Source organism: Betta splendens, chromosome 4, assembly GCF_900634795.4.
Source record: "Betta splendens chromosome 4, fBetSpl5.4, whole genome shotgun sequence".
NCBI classification, from domain to species: domain Eukaryota; kingdom Metazoa; phylum Chordata; class Actinopteri; order Anabantiformes; family Osphronemidae; genus Betta; species Betta splendens.
This window is the reverse complement of record NC_040884.2, coordinates 27,603,026-27,624,217: the sequence shown is the minus strand read 5'-3', so window position 1 is coordinate 27,624,217 and position 21,192 is coordinate 27,603,026. Positions and strand designations below refer to the sequence as shown.

At 45.6% G+C, this 21,192-nt stretch overlaps 3 protein-coding genes and 1 long non-coding RNA gene across 6 annotated transcripts; 3 read left to right on the top strand and 1 right to left on the bottom strand.

Moving 5' to 3' along the window:
* Positions 1–957: 957 nt before the first annotated feature.
* kdr (kinase insert domain receptor (a type III receptor tyrosine kinase)) lies at positions 958–11,545 on the bottom strand. Of its 2 annotated transcripts, none has more exons than XM_029147141.3 (30): positions 11,289–11,545; positions 10,542–10,635; positions 10,268–10,470; positions 9,995–10,116; positions 9,440–9,608; positions 9,058–9,197; positions 8,636–8,798; positions 8,427–8,541; positions 8,182–8,348; positions 7,960–8,110; positions 7,406–7,529; positions 7,210–7,321; positions 6,770–7,123; positions 6,393–6,539; positions 6,182–6,313; positions 5,181–5,287; positions 4,652–4,787; positions 3,993–4,097; positions 3,801–3,914; positions 3,590–3,678; positions 3,291–3,429; positions 3,125–3,216; positions 2,911–3,033; positions 2,723–2,834; positions 2,548–2,647; positions 2,350–2,455; positions 2,050–2,192; positions 1,889–1,970; positions 1,721–1,803; positions 958–1,636 (listed from the first exon to the last, which is right to left on the bottom strand). In XM_029147141.3, exons 1-30 carry the CDS (start codon positions 11,353–11,355, stop codon positions 1,420–1,422), a joined length of 4,008 nt encoding a protein of 1,335 aa, XP_029002974.1. In that variant the 5' UTR covers positions 11,356–11,545; the 3' UTR covers positions 958–1,419. The 2 variants fall into 2 exon arrangements, with proteins under 2 accessions (XP_029002974.1, XP_029002975.1); XM_029147142.3 differs by having other exon boundaries at positions 3,291–3,426.
* On the top strand, positions 11,545–13,048 carry LOC129604022 (uncharacterized). Its single transcript, XR_008694547.1, has 2 exons — positions 11,545–11,679; positions 12,267–13,048. It is a non-coding gene; the product is annotated as an uncharacterized LOC129604022 (long non-coding RNA).
* Positions 13,049–14,587: 1,539 nt separating this feature from the next.
* On the top strand, positions 14,588–16,659 carry srd5a3 (steroid 5 alpha-reductase 3). Its single transcript, XM_029145667.3, has 5 exons — positions 14,588–14,836; positions 14,950–15,110; positions 15,182–15,367; positions 15,445–15,570; positions 16,074–16,659. The coding sequence occupies exons 1-5, from the start codon at positions 14,619–14,621 to the stop codon at positions 16,331–16,333; spliced, it is 951 nt and encodes a 316-aa protein (XP_029001500.2). The 5' UTR covers positions 14,588–14,618; the 3' UTR covers positions 16,334–16,659.
* Positions 16,660–17,113: 454 nt separating this feature from the next.
* Positions 17,114–21,180, top strand: tmem165 (transmembrane protein 165). 2 transcript variants are annotated; one of them, XM_029147144.3, is made up of 6 exons: positions 17,114–17,460; positions 17,861–18,086; positions 18,185–18,360; positions 18,800–18,982; positions 19,173–19,278; positions 19,894–21,180. In XM_029147144.3, exons 1-6 carry the CDS (start codon positions 17,314–17,316, stop codon positions 19,968–19,970), a joined length of 915 nt encoding a protein of 304 aa, XP_029002977.1. In that variant the 5' UTR covers positions 17,114–17,313; the 3' UTR covers positions 19,971–21,180. The 2 variants fall into 2 exon arrangements, with proteins under 2 accessions (XP_029002977.1, XP_029002976.1); XM_029147143.3 differs by having other exon boundaries at positions 17,117–17,460; positions 17,858–18,086.
* Positions 21,181–21,192: the final 12 nt, after the last annotated feature.

Below are 21,192 nucleotides of genomic sequence, written 5' to 3'. Positions count from 1 at the left end.
TGTAACTATTTATCTACGCAAACACTCTCTTTCTTCACTGCTACAGTAATTGCGTGTGTGTGTGTGTGTGTGTGTGTGTGTGTGTGTGTGTGTGTGTGTGTGTGTGTGTGTGTGTGTGTGTGTACTTGTACTTGCATCGAAGTGAGAACCAAAAATCGTAATTTTCATTTTGGCCAGTCCTCACTTCTTTAAAGGCCTGTTTGAGGGTCAAGATGTGATTTTAGGGCTGAGGTTAGAATTGAGTTTTGCTTCGGATTAGAGCTGTCACCTGTCATGGTTATTAAGGCATTATGTTAATGCATTATGTCAAGTCCTCACTTCAATGTAAGTACAAGGACATCTGTGTGTGTGTGGGGGGGGTGTCCTAAATTTAACCTCAGTATTATGTGTGGAGACCAGGAAACACTCCACTCGTCAGAGGCTGAATGTCATTTCCTCCAGTTTTCTATAATTAGGCAGAACGTTTATTGGTCTTGATTGTAGACACAATACATTGTGTTCTCATGCACCCATTCATGCACCTCTGAGCTTTCAGGCACCGGCATCAGGAGCGGAAGTAATGCTCCACAAACACGTAACAATGAATTAAAAAGCTCTGTCACACAGGGCGTCCAGACGTCACACATGAACTCACACATAGCCCAACATAAAAACAAAACCCGAACCAAACCCATGTGAATGGACCAAACGGGCCCAGAGTCCTATGGGTTCTCAAGGTGGAACACTCTGGCCTTGGCTGCTTTATTATGGGCCCGTGCAGCTCTAAACAGCTAAGAAAATATCCAAGGCTGGAAGAGCATTGTTCTCAGACACACGCACTGAGCTGTGGTGAGAGGGGACTGTTTTCTTTTCATAAGACACAGAGAAAGGAAACGAGTGTCGTAACAAAGACACGGACGATGACTGACGGAACTACTGGTGGGACCAACACGGAAAAGCAACAGGCAACACTCATCATAACCTGTGAGTACTTTATTTTATAAAACTAGTTAGCATTTATTACAGGTTTAAGTAATACACATCAATAAAATACTGCATGTTATAGGAAAAAAAGAGTCTGATGGAGCTGAGAGAACTGCCTCCTTACCAGCAATGTGTGCACTAGTACGACCACAAATGAAAACATTCGCTGATTATTATCATCTAAATAGTCCAGATCCCATTTCCTGAAGGAGCGGAAGGGGGTGGATTTTGCCTTGAGTCGTGCTGTAGGTGTGTCCTCGCTGTGAAAACACGATAGCATTCCTCTGCTTGTTCAAGGCAGAGATGCACTCACCTATCATACAGCCTTGATGTCTCCCTGCAGACCCTTTAAAGTGATGTGTTGTGATCAGAGCCCCATTGCGTGTGTTGCCACTGTTCCTAACCTGTGGAAGGCAAACGGATGCTGTACAGTGTGTTTGGGGGGGTAGGGGGGGGTCACACGGGCGGCGTGCTGTAGCGGGCCTCCACGTTGAACTTGTCCGGCGTCGGGGGCAAAGGCGGCTTCTTCAGCATGCTGTGCTTCATGATCATCTCCTCGTTGGCATAGATCGGGGCGTCCGTGTCGTCTGAGTGGTAGCCCGACTGGTATCCGCTCGTCTGATTGGAGGATTCCGAGGCCAAGGACTCTTTACTCTTACATCGCATTAGTTGGCTGAGGAGGGAAACACATTCGCATCGTCAACGCCTCTCAGAGCAGCGCCCGCAGAGTTAGGTGATGGTGGACGGCAGCCAGCACCTGAAGTTGGGCGTCTGCAGCTGTGGGTTCAAACCCTTGGCGTCCTCTGGTGAGAAGCCCATGCTGCTGTCTATGTGTCCCTCCTGCAACATTCAGCCGGTTCAAGCTAAGGTGCGCTAGCACGTGTATAGCAGCGAGTACAGTGTGTACTGGTTCCCGGCCACTCACCATGACACTGCTGTGTGCCACAGGGATGTCCTCAAACGTCTTCATGCTGAGGGGCCGCCCACAACGCTCACTCGGAGACAGGCTGCACAGAAATACAGGCGACCAGTGAGCGGCTGAGCGGCTTCAGGAGCTACAGTCACAGCTAAGATAATGGTGCTGACCCGAGGGACAGGGGACTGTCATAGTGCAGCTGAGCTTCCAGGATGGGGCCACTTTGGGGACTGCTGTAGGGGCTTCTGGGGTCAGGGGTCACGGGAGGTCCTCCTTCCTCACATGGCGTCAGCGGGATGTAATCCTTACCATCCTAGAGACCAAGAGTTTATGCACGATAGATCAATACCTCACCAGTGATATGAAGTATAGATGATTTACTGATGATTATTGATGAAGATTGATGATTTATTATGCTAATGTTACTGTTACTGCTAATGCTAACATGCTGGATAAAAACACATGCACACCTGTTGCGCACTGGCCTCTAGGAGGTTCCCCAGATGTTCAACCAGCTCCGCAAAAGTGGGCCTGTCTGTGGGACGGTCCAGCCAGCAGTCCAGCATGGTCTGGTATCTGTGAACACAGACGCGGCAGATCCCAGGAATAGAGCCAAGCGAGCCACGCTCGTAGTGGACGTGGACGCATGGTGCTAAGCGGCCGCTCACATTTCGTTGGTGGCGTATTCTGGGGGTCTCATCCTGGTGCCCTCCTTAAGCCTCCTGCAGAAGGACTCATCGATGCAAACACCGGGATAGGGAGAAGCTCCTGCAGGGGCGACAGAGGTGAGCATGGCGGAGATGATCTATTCCCGTTACGTGTTCTAGCGATTCCCAAACTCACCAAGGGAGAAGATCTCCCAGAGCAGAACCCCGAAAGACCAGACATCGCTCTGCGTCGTGTACACCCGGTCGAAGATGGTCTCGGGAGCCATCCATTTCAAAGGAAGACGTGCCTGTAGCCATGATCAACATGTAAATAGGTTTCCGCTTGGATTTACTCCAAAGAACGTGATAGTAACAGGTACTCACATCTCCCTTGCGGACGTAGTCTGGGTCTTTGTAGACGTCTCTGGCGAGGCCAAAGTCGCAGATCTTCACCACGTTGTTCTCTGAGAGTAGAATGTTTCTGGCTGCTAGGTCCCTGTGGATACACTGCACCAAACAGAGGGATTCACAGGCATCACAGTGGAGCCGTCATCTCTAGTTCCTATGTTGGGGTAATTTCAGTGCCACTGTACAGTACCTTGCGGGAGGACAGGAACTCCATGCCTTTGGCCACCTGGAAGCTGTAGCGTATCAGGTCCTCCATGGTCAGATGCTCATCGTCTGTGCTCCCTGCAGTCATAAGATGGAGTTTACAAAAATAAAAGAAGCAAATCACACAAACCAAGCAAAAAGACTCTCAGTACCTTCCATGTCACTGCCTGAAGCTGCGGCGCAGACGGTTCCTGTGCAGATGTCCAGCTGGGCGATCTTCCCCAGACCCAAATCCCCGTCTATCACGTCCTCCTTCGACGCCCACCTCTGGCTGTCCACGCGCTTCCTCTGCTGACCCACAGAAAGCATTATTCTCATTATGGCTCGAGGAAACAAGAAGAAAGGCTTGGCTCTGTTTATGAGCGTAACGATGGGCCGCGTGCAGGACTTCGGGCTGAGTGGGACCACATCAGACCACATCTTAGCCGCATGCGGTTTACGCTCCATTTACCTTGTAGGGGCTGTACTCGCCGCGCTTGCTCTTCAAATAGCTGGAGAGGTTTCCATGTTTACAGTACTCCACAATCACCATCAGCGGCCCTGAGACGATAAGGAAGAGCACAAACACTGGAAATGAACTGAGTAAAGGTTGACGTGACCCAGGAGACATTTATTAAGTTTTACCACCCGATCTCACATTTGAACTCCTTCTTTGAACTCACCTCCCGACTTGGTGCAGGCTCCCAGTAGGTTCACCACGTTGAGGTGATGGCCAATGTGGATGAGGATCTTCAGCTCTGACATCAAGGCACGGTACTCGCTGGCCGTGGCGCCCTCTGCACCGCGATGAGACACAGGTGAGTGTGTTGTCGAAGGGTTTATTTGGCTGCTTGCGTGTTGGACAGAACACCGACCTTTAAGCATCTTGACGGCGACGGTGGTGCACGCGGTGGCCTTCTCGATGCCGAACGCAGCTGCTTCTACCACCTGCCCGAACGCCCCCCGACCAAGGGGATCCCCTTTAACACATAGACGTGGCATGAACACAAAGAGAAGATTTTTACTGTGTTTAATTTACCATTTATTTGGGCCCAACGTTTTTGGGAAAGTGATTTGTGAAGCACATTGGACTCATTTGAGGTATTTAGACAACTACTACAGTGTGTACAGTGTCTGCTCTGCTTTGAAGAGAACTAACCCTAACCCATGTTATTACTTAGTCTAGTTTATTTTGTGCCTACCGACTACACAAGGTTACCTCATACCAAATCAAAATATTAGATTTGTTTTCAGAATCTTCAGTGTCTGTTCTTTCTTCTCCCTCAAATCTAAACTTGAATTGAGGGATTTAGAGGTTGTCAGCAGTTTAGATGCTTGATTGAACATGATTAAGAACTTCCTCCTCTCCATTTTGCCACTTTACTGCCTACAGTTTACAGTACCACAACATGTTGGGGGTAGTAAGGTACTTTTAATCGAACTAGCCTGTGATTTCTAGCCTGAGACTGTACTTCTTCCAGGGAGACCTTTTGCTTCCAGAGCAGCTTTACAACGCTGGTGGTCTGCTCCTCACCCAGTTTGAGCCTGTCCCGTGGAAACTCCCATTTGTTAGCGTCGTACGTGAGCCTCTCACACTGCTCGTCCATGGGCATGTCCTCCGAGTCGAGGATCATGGACAGGTAGCCCGTCTTCAGCTCCATGCCATTCGACTGCAACAGGGACAAAGTGAGAAATATGACGGACAAGCAGAGATTTCCTGTGCGAATGAATGAGCCTCTATTTGTTCCCGTTCGGCCCTTTCACCACAATAAAACGCCTCAGCAGTTTTTAATGGTGCCGCTGGTGCCCTTCCAATAAAAAGGGGCCCAGGCGGCGATGCGGGCGTACGTGACTTATGAGAGCAGAGAGTGGCCCTGTTGTTTCAGCGTACAAAGGAGAACGACCTCCGATCCAGACAGGTCAGTTCCAATCCATCATACGTTCCCACAGTGTGTGTCCTCCAGTGTGAGCTTTAACTGCTTATGTATTTCATCTCTGTCCTGGGCGCAACCACATGGGAGAATCCAAGGAAGGAAAACTGGAGAGGAAGAGGAAGCTCTTACTCTCTTTCTTCCACGGATGACGAAGACGATCAGTAACCAGAAAACCATGGCGATGACCACTGAGCCGATGGGAACAATCAGTTCCACGTTGGTCTTTTCTTCAGCGCCTAGAAAAAAAAAAGCACAACAATGTGTGTTACGTCAGACGGTGCATCATACTGTGCACACATGGAGCAGTCGCAGATAAGTGTGGAGCAGAATTTGGGCGTCAGAATTGCGTCAGGTCCAGAACATGTGCTTCTGTGTTCAGATTGGAGGACGGAGACTGCTTCTTAATCAGTCAGAAAAATCACAATCATCAAGTCTCACAACATCAAACGTCTGCCAAAAAAAAGGCCAGAGGCAGATCCCAGATTTCCATCGCCTGAGCAGACCTGGGGTCCAGTACCCGGGCCTGCGTTCTGCTGGCGGGGCCCGGGTCACGTAGGCCCTGCTTCAGGAGAGCACGGGGCTGATGCCGCGGTGAGGCTGACCCCCCCTTTGTCCCGCTGTCTGCTCATTGTTTGGGACAGAGAGCCTCCCAGGAGGATGTGCACTAACTGGGACAGTTTCCTGTCATGCGGAAACAAAGTTATTCTTACTCTACATTTGGAGATCAAAAAAACGGTGTATGTGTAAATATGTGCGCTGATGGAAACCTTCAGCTGGTATAAATACACGTCTCTGTTAGTACTATGGGCATCGCCAAGATCTTACTCTTGTATCTGTTGGAACCAGCTTTAATAACAGCAGAGGTCGAGAGGTCGAGTGTCCCTGGTTATAGTTCTTACTAGAAACTCAATCACACAGCCACAAAGACGCACATAACAACAAAAACATAGTGCTCCTGTTCGAAGGATGTGGGTGTGTGGCCTTTTACTGTACATATCTGTGCTCGGCCTCCCATTGTCTCATAATCCAGCCACGCTATCAGCAAACAGGAAATACATCATTGTAGTCCGCCAAAGTTATTCCAGTTATAATTAGCACCATTCGGATCCTGTTCCTGTGCTGGAACTGACCTTCGGTTGTCAGGGAGGCCTGCGCTGCGTCACAGCCGCGGCTGTTGCAGGCGGTGCAGGTGTACAGGCCGCCGTCCTCCTTCTTCACGCGCTGGATGGTCAGCTTGTGGTTTCGCTGGCTCAGAAACACGCCTGGAATAGAAGAAGGGTGTTTGAACAGCAGCCAAACGCGTTACGCCGTCGCTCTGCTGCCTCTGAGCAGCCGCCTCACCTGAGCCCTCCACCACAGTGTGGTTGTTTTTGCTCCACGTCACCGTAGGCGTCGGCGTCCCCACCGCATCACAGAGGAGGGTGATGGTTGCACTCATGTTAACCTTCTGGTCGGTGAAATTGTTGACGATCTTCGCAGGCTCGAGACCTAGAACGGGAATCAGGCAAAACGGGCTTCAGCCTGTAACCACTTAATGAACCTGTATATGTCCCACAGCGGGGAACTTTCAAAGTAAAGGATCTGCAAAAATAACAATGTCATGCAGGATATTCTACTGCTAATATTTACTGTACAGGTTCCTTTAAATCCTATTATTCATTCATAGTGTCAGATTCATAAGTGAACAACTAACGTAAGAATGAAAACATTAGTCTGACCCTTGAGAGACAGGCGGCGGAGCAGACAGGTCCTGTCCCCGGTCTTGATGTTCTCCACCTGACACGCGTACAGGCCCTCATCGCGGCGGGAGGCGTTGGGCAGCGGCAGCTCCAGCGTGACGTTGTTGTCCCGCAGCGTGGACAGCACGGCCTGCGACAGCGGCCGCGGCTGCAGCTTCAGCGAGCGGCACGGCTGCACGGAGCTCACCTGCTCCGGCGCCGCCGCCGCCGCGCCGTCGGCCACGCGGTACCAGGCCAGCTTGTCGTAGATCAGCCCGTCCGCCTTGCAGCTCATGGTCACGTGGTCGTCCTCCACGGGCTCGTTGGACGGCGACACGCTCACCTGGAGGCCGCCTGGGAGAGACGGAGGAGGAACGTCCGTGACCACAAGCGTACAGTATGCACAACCCACCCACCTGGAGGAGAAGCAGGACGCTCACGTGTGACGTGGAAGAAGATGATGCGTGAGTCCTTTCCTACTTTGTTGGCAGCCGTGCATCTGTAGAGGGAATGTGCCTCAGCTTTCTTAATCCTCAGCGAGCTCATGATTTTCTATGGAAGCAAGTTGACTGTGTTAACAATTGCACTTATAAAATGAAACATCTGCTATATCTGCTGGGACTCTCGCGCAGTCACCTTTTGGACGGGGTCCGTGGCTGTGACGGGTGGTTCTACAAGGTTGGGGCCACTGCCGTTGCCAATGTCTTTCCACGGCTGTTTACACGACCCGGGCTGCAAATCGGTCTTAACCAGCCCTGACCTGTTGACCACAAATGGATTCAGGCTAGAAAACACTGAAGGTACACGAAGAAACCCGCTTTCAGCCAGAAAGGACCTTATTTTCCACAGAGAGCACGACAGCAATAACAGGAAGCCGAGCGCCTGACTGTGAAAACGTTCAGAAGTGCAGGAGGAGATAAGGAGCCTGCTGCAAGCTCCAGGAGCCATGCAGGCGATTTCTGTTTCACAAGCACACGGAGAGGACACCTTACAGACTGATGTCATGCTAAAAACGGCCATTGTGAGGAGCTTGCGTCACGTCCGCTGATCTGCATCAGCCATTGTCTCGTCTCTTGTTTTTTGTCAACATCACGAAAAGGAGCCGAATCAACAACCTGTTGACAATGACACAAAAAGGAAGCCCCCCCTCATGCGCACACACACACAGGCGCTGGCGAGAGGCCGCTTACTCAAAGAACTCCGGGCAGTCGTCCGTGGACATCCACTGCCACTGGATGAGCGTGGGGACGGGGAACCCGCGGGCGGTGCACCTCAGCGTGGGGCTGCTGCCGAACGGGTACACGTCCACGGCCACCCCGTTCTCAAAGATGCGAGGAGGAACTGTGGAGGGTGAAGCGTTATCAGGCTGACAAAAGACTAAGAAAAAGGAGAGAGGCCCAAAACACACGTACTGTTGACGATGAGCTGGAAGAAGCGGCGCTTCTCCTCTTTCGTTATCTTGTTGGTCAGAGCGATGGTGTAGTTCCCCGCGTCCGTTTCTTTGACTTCTTGGATCGTCAGGGAATCGCTCCTCTGCTTGATTCTGTAGCTGTCCTTGACTGTTTGGCCGTTTTTAAACCTGACACGTGACAGAAGGAGGTCATGAACAACACCAGGGTTACGTGGCGACTCTCCCGCTCCTCCGCTGTGGACGCACCATTTGAAGCTGGGGTCGGGGTACGCGGAGAACTTCACCGCCAGCGTTGTCTGCTTCGTCACGTTCACCTCCCACACCTTTTTCGCGGAATGTTTTATGTCAATAAAAGGCTTCTCTGAGAACACAGCGAATGAAAAGCGCTCAGTGACACATGGAAAACGCACATTAAAGGTCTGTGGAAGCTCCTGTCAGGTTTCTACTTCACCTACCGTACACTTTGAGGTTGGCAGAGGCGGATTTCTCCATCTGTCCACTGGAGGCGGTGCAGGTGTACTCCCCCGTGTGGTTGACGGTCACGTTGTCCATGATGAGCGTGTTGGACAGCTCCAAGGAGCTCCACAGCTTCTTCTTGTGAGGTGTTTTCAAACCACCCTGACGGAAACAAACACTTTATGTTATAAACTGATCATCTGATGTTAAAGTGCGGCCACGGATTTATATAAAAAAGCTGTCATGTAATCTGAGCATGTGACCTGGCGCGACAGAGATAAACTTAAGAATTCCTCAAAGCAGGAAGTGAGAATTCTGGACAGGGATAACAGGAAGTGAGCTACAATGCTCTGTGTATCCCTGCGTGTCCTCGGCTGTGCGTCGAGCCTGGTTACAGCATTACACGGGCCGGGGTACTGACCAGGGCCTGACCCGAGTGCGTCCAGTTGAACTCCAGGCCCACGTTGAGCTCGGTGTGGGCTGTGCAAACAAGCACGAGCCGCTCGCCCACTGACAGCCTCACTTTGTCGGGGGTCAGGGTGAGGTTGTAGATCTTGAATCCTGCGGAAAAGGAAGGGAAGACACGGCAGTCGGTCGACAGCCTATTGTTCTCCTGAGACGTCAGGCTCTCGCTCGCTCGGTACAGGCCCCTGTTTTACTTGGTCATGGTGATCAGGCACTGAAGTTGGACATTATTTTTTCTCTTAATAATTAATTAGGAGAATGAAGCACACATTTAGATTTCCTCTATGCTTTTTACTTCACCCAAGTGATTGGTCTAGTTTTTATCAGTATCGTCTTACCCACGACAGCCACAAAGTACAGAGGGGAATTAAACGTCTCATTTCCAATGTGGGTCTGACAGGACACGACGCCAGCGTAGCTGATCAGGTGACTGGGGACGGTGAAACCCGTCCTGGCGTCCCACAGACAGTCCTTCCCATCAGGATAAAGCTCCTTCTGTGGGTATTTCTGAAAAAAAAAAACACACACACCAGTAATAAGTGACTCATTTTACACACGAACAGCCTTATCTGGTTCGAGTTGACTTACTGAAGGAAGGAACTGATATCACTCATGAGCATGTGATTTTTTTTGGTTATTTATTTAAAAACAAATTGAAAAAAAAAACTAATATAAAACAATATAAGGTATTTAGTGGCACTAATTTAAAGGTGAATTCCACCATTAGACAGCGTATTGAAAGGATTTTCATTACTGTAAAGTGAACAGCAGTTCACAACCTTCAAACTGCAAATGAATGCTTGGTACGGCTCAAAAGTTAAACCTAAATGAAGCACTGATGAAGAAAGTGGTGCATCCTTTCAAATAGGAAATAAGCAGTTGGATCTTCTTACAGTGTAAAGCGTAACGTTGAGATCCTCCACTGAACCCCTGCATGGTATCACCACCCGCTCTCCTTCACGGATGAACACCAGCGTGTATTCTTTGTCAGACGGCACAAATGGCACCTTGTAGTCTGAAAAACAAAATGGGATAAAAGAGCTCATCAAGGTTGGAGCTAAGCACTTTCCATAAAGTATATTATATTATATTCTGCATAACACAACATACACAATAAAAGGGTTCATCGGCGAAGCTGCCCAATACGATTGTAAAGTAGGTTTTACCGTGGACAAAAACATAAGCTGCTACTGAGGTCTTTCCGTCTTCAGCTTTCAGGTCTCTATAGGAGCACTGGTATTCTCCGGTTTCGTTGACAGTTGCATTGATGATCGTCAGCGTTGTGCAGAAAAGTCCTGATCCACTGCAGTCCCTGGTGGAGAAGCGTGTGCTTGTTGGAGGTGTCGACCACCTCAGGTACTGGCGGCCTCTGCCAGACAACACAGATAGTAAATCTATCTGTCTATGATACTGCATGTTATATTGCATATGTATATATACCTGCATGTAAGTTCCAGGTTTTCAGATTTGTTCATCCTATGAATGCCATAGATGTTAAGTGTTGGTGGATCAGGTATAAACCTCCACTTAGTGTCTGTGGGCATAGAGACAACAGACAGTCAGCAGTGATGCCATCAGTCTCTTAACAGGTCAAAGCAAGGAGGTCACAGGTCATTGAAATAAAACCGGGTTTAAATCAGCCTGTAGATAAGTGTGGGAACAAGTCTTCAACATGGGATGTGTTTTGGAACCAGCTCTGTGGCTGTAGAGGCCATTTTTCCATTGTTGCAGCAAATGGCCGAGCTGTGTCAAAACAGGAAGCAGGGGAAGATGGGCCGGGTCAGGCTCAATAGCCAAGCACATTGTGACCTAGGTGGGGTTCCTGTTTCTGCCCACCACCTCCCTGTGAGGCTCTAAAGTTCACATTCTATTGCATGGAAAAAAGTGAACAGGCCACGCTTCCAAATAAGCATTACTTTAACTTAATGACTTAATTAATGTTCCATAACACCCTCTGAACTATGCCTGACTGACCTGAGAATAGAACGGGTCCGATTGGCCTGTTTCAGGTTTATTCAGTGCACAGGCTCATGCATGTATTTGTTATCCTCAGGATGTGACCACATGATAAGAGAACACATTTTACAGATGCATAAAATACTCTGGTGGCATGTGTGGTATTAAAAGCCTAAAACGTAACCGGGTTATGTTATTCAGGTAAACATAACACGTGTACCATGATCTTACCTGCAGCACTGCTTATTTCCAGAATAATGGCAAGTATCTGAAACACGGAGACCGCCTGAGTCATCATCCGACAGGAGACATGGACAAAGTCTTCACGAAAGTCTGAGTCAAGTCAAAAAGCTTCACCGCAGTAACGCCAGACCTCAACGCTCACTACAGGTCCATTAACTTCTCATGTTTTATGTCCCGCTCCTGCTGAAGTTCGCTGCTGAACTCTCATGGATCCAATCAGAAGACGGCGGTCAGCGCAGAGTAAAGTGCGTGTGACGCCATGGAGCTGAAGCTGCTGCTGAGGATGGAGAGACGCGCTCCAGCGGAGCAGCTCGCGGGGGAGGAGCGTGCGCGCGTGGCCGTGGAGACCAACACGTGACTGACGGAGCCGCTCCTGCTGGTGAGACGATGAACGGGTCGCTGTCTGCTGAATATTTCTTTTTAATCACTAGCACAGTAGTATGTTTTTTTATATAATCTATGGTGCTAACAGTTACTGATACTGTTTAACCTGCAGTTAATTACTGTAGCTTATCATGCATTTTTATGTAACGTATTATATCCCCAACAAGTTTAGTTTAGTTTAGTTTAGTTTAGTTTAGTTTAGTGTTTTATTTCTTTTTTTTTTTCAAACTACTAAATGCCTGGTGAAAATTTAACTTTTATGGTCAGAAAATCAAAAATATTCAGAGAGAGAGAGACTTATTAAAGAACTGTGTCCTGAGAAGTGTGAGCTCAGGTAAATGCAGTTTTAAATTTTTATTCTTTATTTGAATGTTTTTTGTTTAAAAGTGAAAAAAACAAAAACTTATTAATAACAAACTAAAAACACAGACAATGAGAATGAGTTAGAAGTTCAATGTGATCTAATCATGCTTTTGTAGGGACAGGTGCAGTTATGCTGTGATTACTCAGTTTGGTCGCCTGGTTCCTAATAGGCCTTGAACAATAAAAGAAAAACACGTCTGACGATCATGTTTTCCACAGGAATCAACATTGCCCTCTACATTAGCTTGGGAGGAGGGAGGAGCTTTGTGTGTTTCATGTGAGTTCAGGAAGAGATTGGGAGATGATGACAGTGTATGCTTTGGGTCCACATGTTTCCTGGCCTGGTCACTTCTACTGGGATTCTCTGCCTGCTAAACCGCCTCCACTCCCACTAACCAATGCTTCCTGGAGGGCACTGCACACTAAATTAACGCGTGGAAAGCTGGAACCAGATAACAGTTTCCATTTTTCTGTGGCTTTGTTTTTCAAGCTTTATATGAGTTTATTGCTTTGAACTCTGGCCCAGGCTAAGACAAAAAGAGTGTATGTGTTGGGGGAGGGGCACAGGAGGAGGAAAGAATAAGGGAAGGAAATGTTTGATGAGTGAAATATGATATACTGTAAGATATATTTATCGGTCTTAAATTAAAAAAATATTAGGTGAGTGACGTCTGTTTGATTTAAAAACGGGAATAACACGGAAAATAAAGAGGACCTCTCTGATTACTTATTTAAAAACAGACAGAAATATTTTTGCCACAAAGTCATAGTCAACAGTTATAAAGGTTATATAATAAAGGTTTATTTGAACTTTCTAAAATTAAATATAAAACCATTCATTCCTGGAATCAGGGATAAATATAAGCTCTGGTCAGATAACATCAGCACTGCACAGATGTTATGAAATTTATTGTACGCGGGACAAAGACATTTCATGTTTTGAAGACTTCAACTCTTACAATAAAACCCTCTATTGTCATGTTTTCCTTTCTGAAGGAGAATCTCAGAATCAGATTTGTTTGTAGCAACAGTAACTCATGGACGCTTTGCCAGATTACATTTAATTGTCCTAAATTGTGAGAAACAAGAGGTTCTTATTTAATGTTATTTCATGTCAAAACTTTCTATTTAACATTTTATTATTCATTATTATTCCCTATACTGGCTAATCTAATGAACATTCAGTAAAATCTTATTTTTAGAGCCCAGATCCATTGTATTTTTGGGGCAAGGAATTATGTTTAGGGGCCCAAAAGGGGGTCCTGCTTTTTGGCTGAATAAAAAAACAGGAGGACACTGAGGACAGCGAAGGAAGAGGGGGCAGGAAAGACTCCATACTTCCTCAGGCAGGATACTCTGCTTCTCTAAGAGGTATCCTGGAATCTAATGTCTCAGAGGCTTTAGCAAGTCATTCACACAAACACCATGCTTTTCCTTTGGCACATTACTGCATTGTCAAGGGGAGGAACACACGCAAATGACGCATGAACCAGTGAGAAGAAAGCTCAGCAAAACTGGAGAGCGGCTGAGGCACCAAGGCCATCGTGTTTGGCAACATGGTCGTTAAGATCAAAGTGTGATCAGCTGATACACATTTCGAGTCCCCATTGACTGTAGTGGTTAGAACTGTTGCCAGTTACTGCCTTTCTGTGTGGAGTGGAATTTGTATGTTCTGCCAGTGTCTGTGTGGGTCGCCTCCTTGTTTCCTTCCACAGTCCAAAGACATGCAGTTAGGCTGATTGGAGTAGGTGTGGGAGTGAATGGTTGCCTGTCTCTGTACGTGGCCCCATTGATAAGCGGGATCCAACGGGCTGGTGACCCTAACAAAGGCAAAGTGGCAGAAAGTGAGTAGTGAGAAGTAAGTGGAATAATCATAAATACATTGGACACCAGGCACACACATTGATTATTTATTTTAATCTTTTTGGTAACCAAATTAGATAATAGGGAATGACTCTTAATAACACTTTGAAATATTAGAATAGATCTTTGAGAATATTAGTGAATTGTCCAGAATTAAGGGTTAATATTTGTGGTTGTGGCTATTTTTTGACATAGTTTTTCAAATCGTCTTAAAAACATGATTTGTGGCATGAAGTGAAAATAACCATTACCTAGTCACCAATTTGAATTCACAAAACTTTGCATGCACAGGTTCTTAATTATGCAAGACATGTGTGCTGTAACGACCCACATAGACATACATGTGATTATTAGTAAGTAGAAAGTTGTTATTAACAACTGTCATGAAAAAACATTTTTCATAGTGTACTAACACCCTACCTTCCAGTGTAGAACGAACGCACTGGACTCCGGTCAAGCTCCCTTTGTCATATGACGAGCTTCAAATGCTGCCACCTGCTGTACCACTTTCTCCTACGTGTCAACTCAGTAGTCCACTTCAAAGCTGTTCTATTTGTTTATTTACGTTATGACACTAGGTACATACCCTAATGAATAGAGTTAAGTTGAGTTCATTCAATTTTTCATTTCAAGTATTTTCACTATTCAGTTCGTGCCCGGAACTGTTCCTCGTTTCCTGACGGTCTCTTTTCAGCGTTACACAAAACAATGCTCACGACTTTACGCTCCCACTCTTTGAACCTCCTTGATGCGTTATGGTGTTTTCTGGCTTTATGCTTTCTTGTAGCATTCTGCATTCACAAAACCTCGAGAAGATATGAAACATGTCGCCTCTATGTGTTATTTCAGGATCTTATCCGTTATGGAAAAACCAAACAGCACCTCAAACGAGACGAGTGGCTGCGTGTGTTTGACGTCCCAAAAAGGTAAGTGTAGGCTAAAATGTGGTTTCTTGTATATGCTGGTGCTGTGTTTTGTTATCTGCCGCTTCTAAAATTTTAATGTTTGCAATTTAATTCAGCGTCCTTCTTCTTTTCAGGTGGTTCTGGCACTTCTATGCCGTCTCTGTTTGCTGGAACGGATTTCTCCTCATCGTCTACCTTGTCTTAGTCTCACAGCATCAGTCACAGGATCCTAGTCACCAGTGGCTGGCTGGTATTTTGGCTATTTTAACAGGTTTACCAGACTTTGCCATTCAAGGTAACCTGACATGACTCTGCTTTGTTGATGTTGTGTTTTGTGTTGCATTTACTTACCAGTGATGTGTGTAGTCCCACAGTTGTCTACTCTGCTGGTGCAGCTGCTGCTCTGGGTCCATTCCCTCAGGAGGCTGCTGGAGTGCCTGTTTGTCAGTGTTTTCTCTGATGGAGCCATGCATTTGGTGCAGTATGCCTTTGGACTGGGGTATTATCTTGTGCTAGGCTTGACGGTGCTCGGCTCAGATAGGCTAGAGACAGGTTAGTATATTAGGTCACAATGTTGCTACTAGTTGCTGGTTAAACTATATGGTGCAGATATTTGCTGTTTTTTTTAGGGACGGGCACTCTCCTTTCTCAGCTGGAATGGTTTCATGTTGCTGGGTTTGGACTTTTTGCTGGTGCTTCACTGCTGCAGCATCAGTCAATGCTCCTGCTGGCCAGGCTTCGTACTGGGAGGTCAGGTAAGCTTGTGCAGCTGTGTTTTACTACTGATATATGATGGGTATAGGTAATTGTTGCCGATTATTTCTTCAATAACGTAAAGCTTCACAGGACAAACTTCAGAGATTGTGCATGCGATGATATGAAGGGTAATATGTCATATTTGGATAATATATATATATATATATATATATATATATATACATATATGATTTTATTGTATTTAAGAATACCTTATTGCAGAAAGCTTTGTCAAATATTTTTTTTTACCAAAGTCTAGCTAAACATAAAGTTGAGAATCAACGCTGCATTATTTGGGTTTATGCATTTACAGTATGGACAGGAGAGCATGCTGACATACAGTAGAATCACCTTTATAGAATAAGGAAACTCCTGCAGTTTACATAACAGACAAACAACACAGCATGACTTTTCATCTGTTTGGATACATAACAAACACACAACTAGTAACATCAATCATCATCACAGTTACTGCTGTCTTTTGTGTTGTATTGTGTTTCAGGAGCAGTGGAGACTCTGGCACACAGGCTGCCAAGGGGAGGCTGGTTTGAGGTGGTTTCGTGCCCACATTACTTTGCTGAGCTTCTGATCTATGTCTCATTCAGCTTGATTTTCGGCGGTTTGTCTTTTACCTGGTGGCTTGTTGTCCTTTATGTGTTCTTCAACCAGGCACTGGCAGCACAGCTTTGTCATGACCTTTACCTTAGTAAATATGAGTCTTACCCAAAGCACAGAAAAGCATTTATACCTTTTTTGCTATGAATACACTCATTTTTATTTCTACATTGTTTGAATGTTTTGTTTTATAAAGCAGGTAATTGCATTTAAAATGTCTGGCATATCTGGGAATCTGAGAGTATGGGAGTAAACTTATCGCCCTTAGAATTCACATGGTGCTTCTTTCCAAATGAAGCCAAGAGATTTCTGTGAGGATTTGTGCCTATTCAATACAGCAAGACCATTTGTTCATAAAATAATATACTTTTATGTAATGACAAGATTTATTTGTACATCATGCCAACTCATCAGATCACTTGGAATTGAGTTCCTGCCCTGTGAAAATAAAAAATAAATATTTGTATAATCTATATCTATATATCTATTAATCTTTGTTTAAATAAACCAGTTAAATATCTTAAAACGGGTAAACAGGTAAAAGTACTGTAAAACAAATATGTCAAATATGACAATATACAGTAGTGCTTAAAGAAATTGCATTGCAAAACTTAAGCTATTTGATTTTAAAGGCTCTTTACAGAGTTATGTGTGCGTGTATATTCTGTACACTCAATGCATTCCTGTACTGTACTAAAAAAGTAGGATAATATCTCAATAAAAGAGAGTAAGTAGTCTCTTTCACAGGAAACAGTGGCAGGTTTGACGAGCTTTCACTTAGTTTTGTTAAATACCTGCATCAAAGAACTTAATTGAATGACCTCGGACACGTCTATGTGACAATGACACTGTCCAATCATTAACCTCTCCGCTGCGCACGTCAGGGCTGTGTGTGACATCATTAGACCGGTCGTCCAATCAGCGCTCTGAGCCGCGGCAGCAGGGTTGTAACTTCCTTTCCGGGGTTCGCTCGGTCGTATCGTGACGTGTATCGCCGATGAGTTCCTGAAACCAATCTAGTTGTGTATTATGAAGTTAGCTACTCGTACTACCAACGTCAACAAGTGATTGACGTTACATATATCTAGGCTAAAAAGTCCCGTTTACTTAGTTTTTTACAAGCAATAATGCCTCTCGTGGTCGGCGGACATGGACGGGCTGCTGGCAGTTTGACGCGCGTCTTGTTTCTGCTCGCCGCCGTGTTGTCGTTGACGGTCGGAGTTGCTGCTGTTCCAGAAGAGCAGAAACCAGTTCAAGAGCAACCGCAGGAAGAGGTTCTCATTCTAACTTCACATTTACCCATGACGCCCTTTATGGCCGTCGGTGGGAAAGGTAGATTTAAGAAGACGCCGGTGCGGCCGCTGCTGGCTGGTAGTTAGCGCCAGCTAGCCAACATGCTAACAGAGACGTGTTACATTTTGTCCCAAGTATTTGCCCAAAGTGGCCAAGTAAGGGTTTCGTTCGTTATTAGCGGTGTCACGTGCGACAAGTGAGGATAATACGGGCTCGTGTTTGCACGACCAGGCCACGGTGCCCCCAGAGTCCCCCGATCTGTTTACCGGCTCGGTTACGTTGGTGAAGCGCTGGGCCCTGAGCTCGGCTAGCCGTGACAGGCATGTTTAAAGTGTTTAAGATGAGCCGCGTTTAACGCTTACCGTGTTTCTTCTCCAGCAGAAGGCATTGATCTCCCATACAGCGGTTCCAGTTGTCTCTGAAGATGGCGCCACCAAAGGAAACCTGGGTTTCATTCACGCCTTTGTGGCCTCTATCTCCGTTATCATCGTCTCCGAGTTGGGAGACAAGACATTCTTCATTGCAGCCATCATGGCCATGCGGTACAACCGTCTCACTGTGCTGACAGGTGCCATGCTGGCCCTGGGAGTCATGACTTGTCTCTCAGGTTAGTACAAGTAAGACTTTCCCCTTGCACATAACTCTGTTCAGGCCATAACCTGTGTTTTATGATGGTAATGAACTGGTTACTGCCCCACTCTGCAGTGCTCTTTGGCTACGCCACCACCATCATCCCAAGAATCTACACATACTATGTGTCCACGGCGCTGTTTGCCATCTTTGGCATACGCATGCTAAGAGAGGGGTTGAAAATGAGTCCGGACGAAGGCCAGGAGGAGCTGGAGGAGGTGCAGGCAGAGATCAAGAAAAAAGACGAAGAGGTGAGTTTCATAGCCTGCTCTAGAAAGACGCTGTGACCTTGGAATAAGCCAACATTCTAATCACACGTCAGCCCTCAGTGTGTCTAATGTTTCCAAATAGTAGCCCTATCACAACTCCCTGATGGCTCACATTACTTTACTTTATAAGCAGAACAGCTCATTCACAGTGTTGCTGCTTCTCGAATGAACTGAATTGTACTTGTATATGTAGAAAGAACATCCAGAACATCTAATTTTCATAATAACACACTTTTTTTTTAAATTAGCACACTCTTCACCAGTCAACCTCCAATTGGTTAGCTTGTCTGAATGTGCAGTGTCCTTGAAACATTTCACAAACTGTTTAAATATTTCAGATGACTGTCAAACCTCACTTAATTATTTGGCACGTTTAGCATTTAGTGTTTGCAAATCATTTTGACTTTCTTTGAATGCGCAGCTCCAGAGGTCTAAGCTGACTAATGGGGCTCCTGATGTGGAGGCTGGACCAGGCACTGCCCTTCCTCAGAGAAAGTGGCACAGCTTTATCTCTCCCATCTTCATCCAAGCCTTCACCCTCACCTTCCTCGCAGAGTGGGGGGACCGTTCTCAACTGACCACCATTATTCTAGCTGCCCGGGAGGTAGGTAAATGTCTTGTATGGTGCACTGCTGTCTCTTTTCCATACTTGTAGGTCTTGTTTAAAAACATGTGTGGCCCCTGAGGTGTATAAATCCCTTTGAGCTGTTTTACAAATGGCTGCTGTTTGAACACAACTCACACGCAGTGTGTAATTATCTTTAGGATCAACATAAGTGTTTTTTAATTCCCAGGATCCGTTTGGAGTGGCAGTGGGTGGTACACTTGGACACTGCTTGTGTACAGGACTAGCTGTGATAGGAGGGAGAATGATTGCCCAGAAAATATCTGTCAGAACAGGTAAAAATGCGTTTGTTTTCATCTTCACTACCTTTTATAATAAACAGTAATCTTTAAACGTACAGATTAGCAGAACACCAAGAGGGTAGTTTGATTTTTGGACAAAGTTAGAATTGTGATGGGGTAAAGAGGCAGAAATAAAGCCACTTGAGTCTTTGGCCAGAATTAGGTCTAACCTGGAACATAACAAAAAGAGCAAGAGTCTAGAGTTCAGGCCAATGATGATTTTCTAAATCTCTAATAAAAAGTGTTACTCACACTTTTTATTAGAGATTTAGAAAAAACTGATTAGGAACAATCTTTGGGAGGTCGAACAAATTTGTTGTGACCAATGAGTGCGAGATGCTGAACAGACAGAGTCAAACACCTGTTTATGGGTCATGATGAACATGACGGCTTTAAGTCCTGCTGTACACATTTCCGATTATACTGCAAATGTGCACTTAAACTTACAGTGACAATTTAACTACATTTAGATTTTTATAAAGTTACAAATCAGAAATAGTGGAACAGAGAGGAAAATCAATTTCACAAACCTTGTGGACATTATTGTTCATATGTTTTTGTCTTCTATTCTACTATTAATAAACATGTTCTGTGGTTTTGTTTCTACAGTTACAATCATTGGAGGGATTGTCTTTCTAGCGTTTGCCCTCTCAGCCCTTTTCATCAAGCCAGAAACGGGACTGTAGTTGGACAAAAGACGTCTGCCTGTACATACGTGTAAAATTTGGAAACGTTGCTGTAGAGGGACTGTAGTTCTGACGTGGTGTGTGTCCTACAGAGACCGTTTCTGCCCCTTTCCTTCACAGAAACCTCTCCTGCCACAGGTCAGCCTTCTTAGAGAAAAGAATATTAGGAAACCTCTCCCAGCAGCCTTAAGCTGGACTATACAGTGAAGTCTAGTGGGCGTCGTAGATGACTGCTAACAAAAGGATCAGTGTTTTGTCTTCATGAGATGCAGACATTACTTACATGCACATATAGGCTGGCTTCCAGGGAAGGGGGGGGGGGGGGTGAAGATCTGCAAAACAAGCATTCTCACCACCAGGTGTGGGGGAGACGACTTATTGTTGCCATCTGGCTCTTTCTCCATGCTCACCCACCTCAATTACATGCAAAGTCCATTTTAAAAATTCTTTAATGCCTTTAATTGTTGGAAGGAGATTTTCCTGGTCATACTTACTATAACCTCATGAATGGGCCTACTTGTGTTTTTTTTTAAGATGTTCCTTTTCGCACTTCACTTAAAAGCAAAGCTTTTTAGCAAGATCCTAGTTTTGAGGTCATGTTAAAATACTTTTTATTTTCTATACTATCGCTCTGTTTTACTGCTGACAACCTTTTTTTCAGTATCATACCTGTGTAGTATTCGGGGAGCTATAACACAGCTTGTCTTCAGCTTATGAACATCTTTTGGGAAAAAAACACCAGATTTTTTGTAAGAGCAATTCACTCACCTAGTTTCAGTTGCTGATGGTGAAGACCAGTAAGGCCAGTAAGCTAAAGTGTGTGATTTAAGCCGTTCTTGGTTTGAAAAGCACTGCCCTGCATAACCGTGAATGTAAATAAGACATCAGGTACAGATTGAGTGAGTGACACTTGATGTGATTTATCCAATGCAAACCTGGTTGTAGAAGTCACTCCTTATGCCATAAGCAGCTGTGTTGTAGCTACGGTAACATCACCTATTTATTTAGCGTCTGTACTGTACACAAGGGGAGAGAGGTCACTATAAGCGTCAAAATATTTTTTTATGTGAACAGGCTAAAGCTGCATTGTCAATATTTGACAGGCTCTGTGGCCACATGTGAAATAGTTCAGTTTGTGATACAGGTTGAATGGAATGTCTATAAATCTGAAATGCTCAATAAAAAGGTTTTCTGTGTTGTGATTTCTAAACTAGTCGTATGT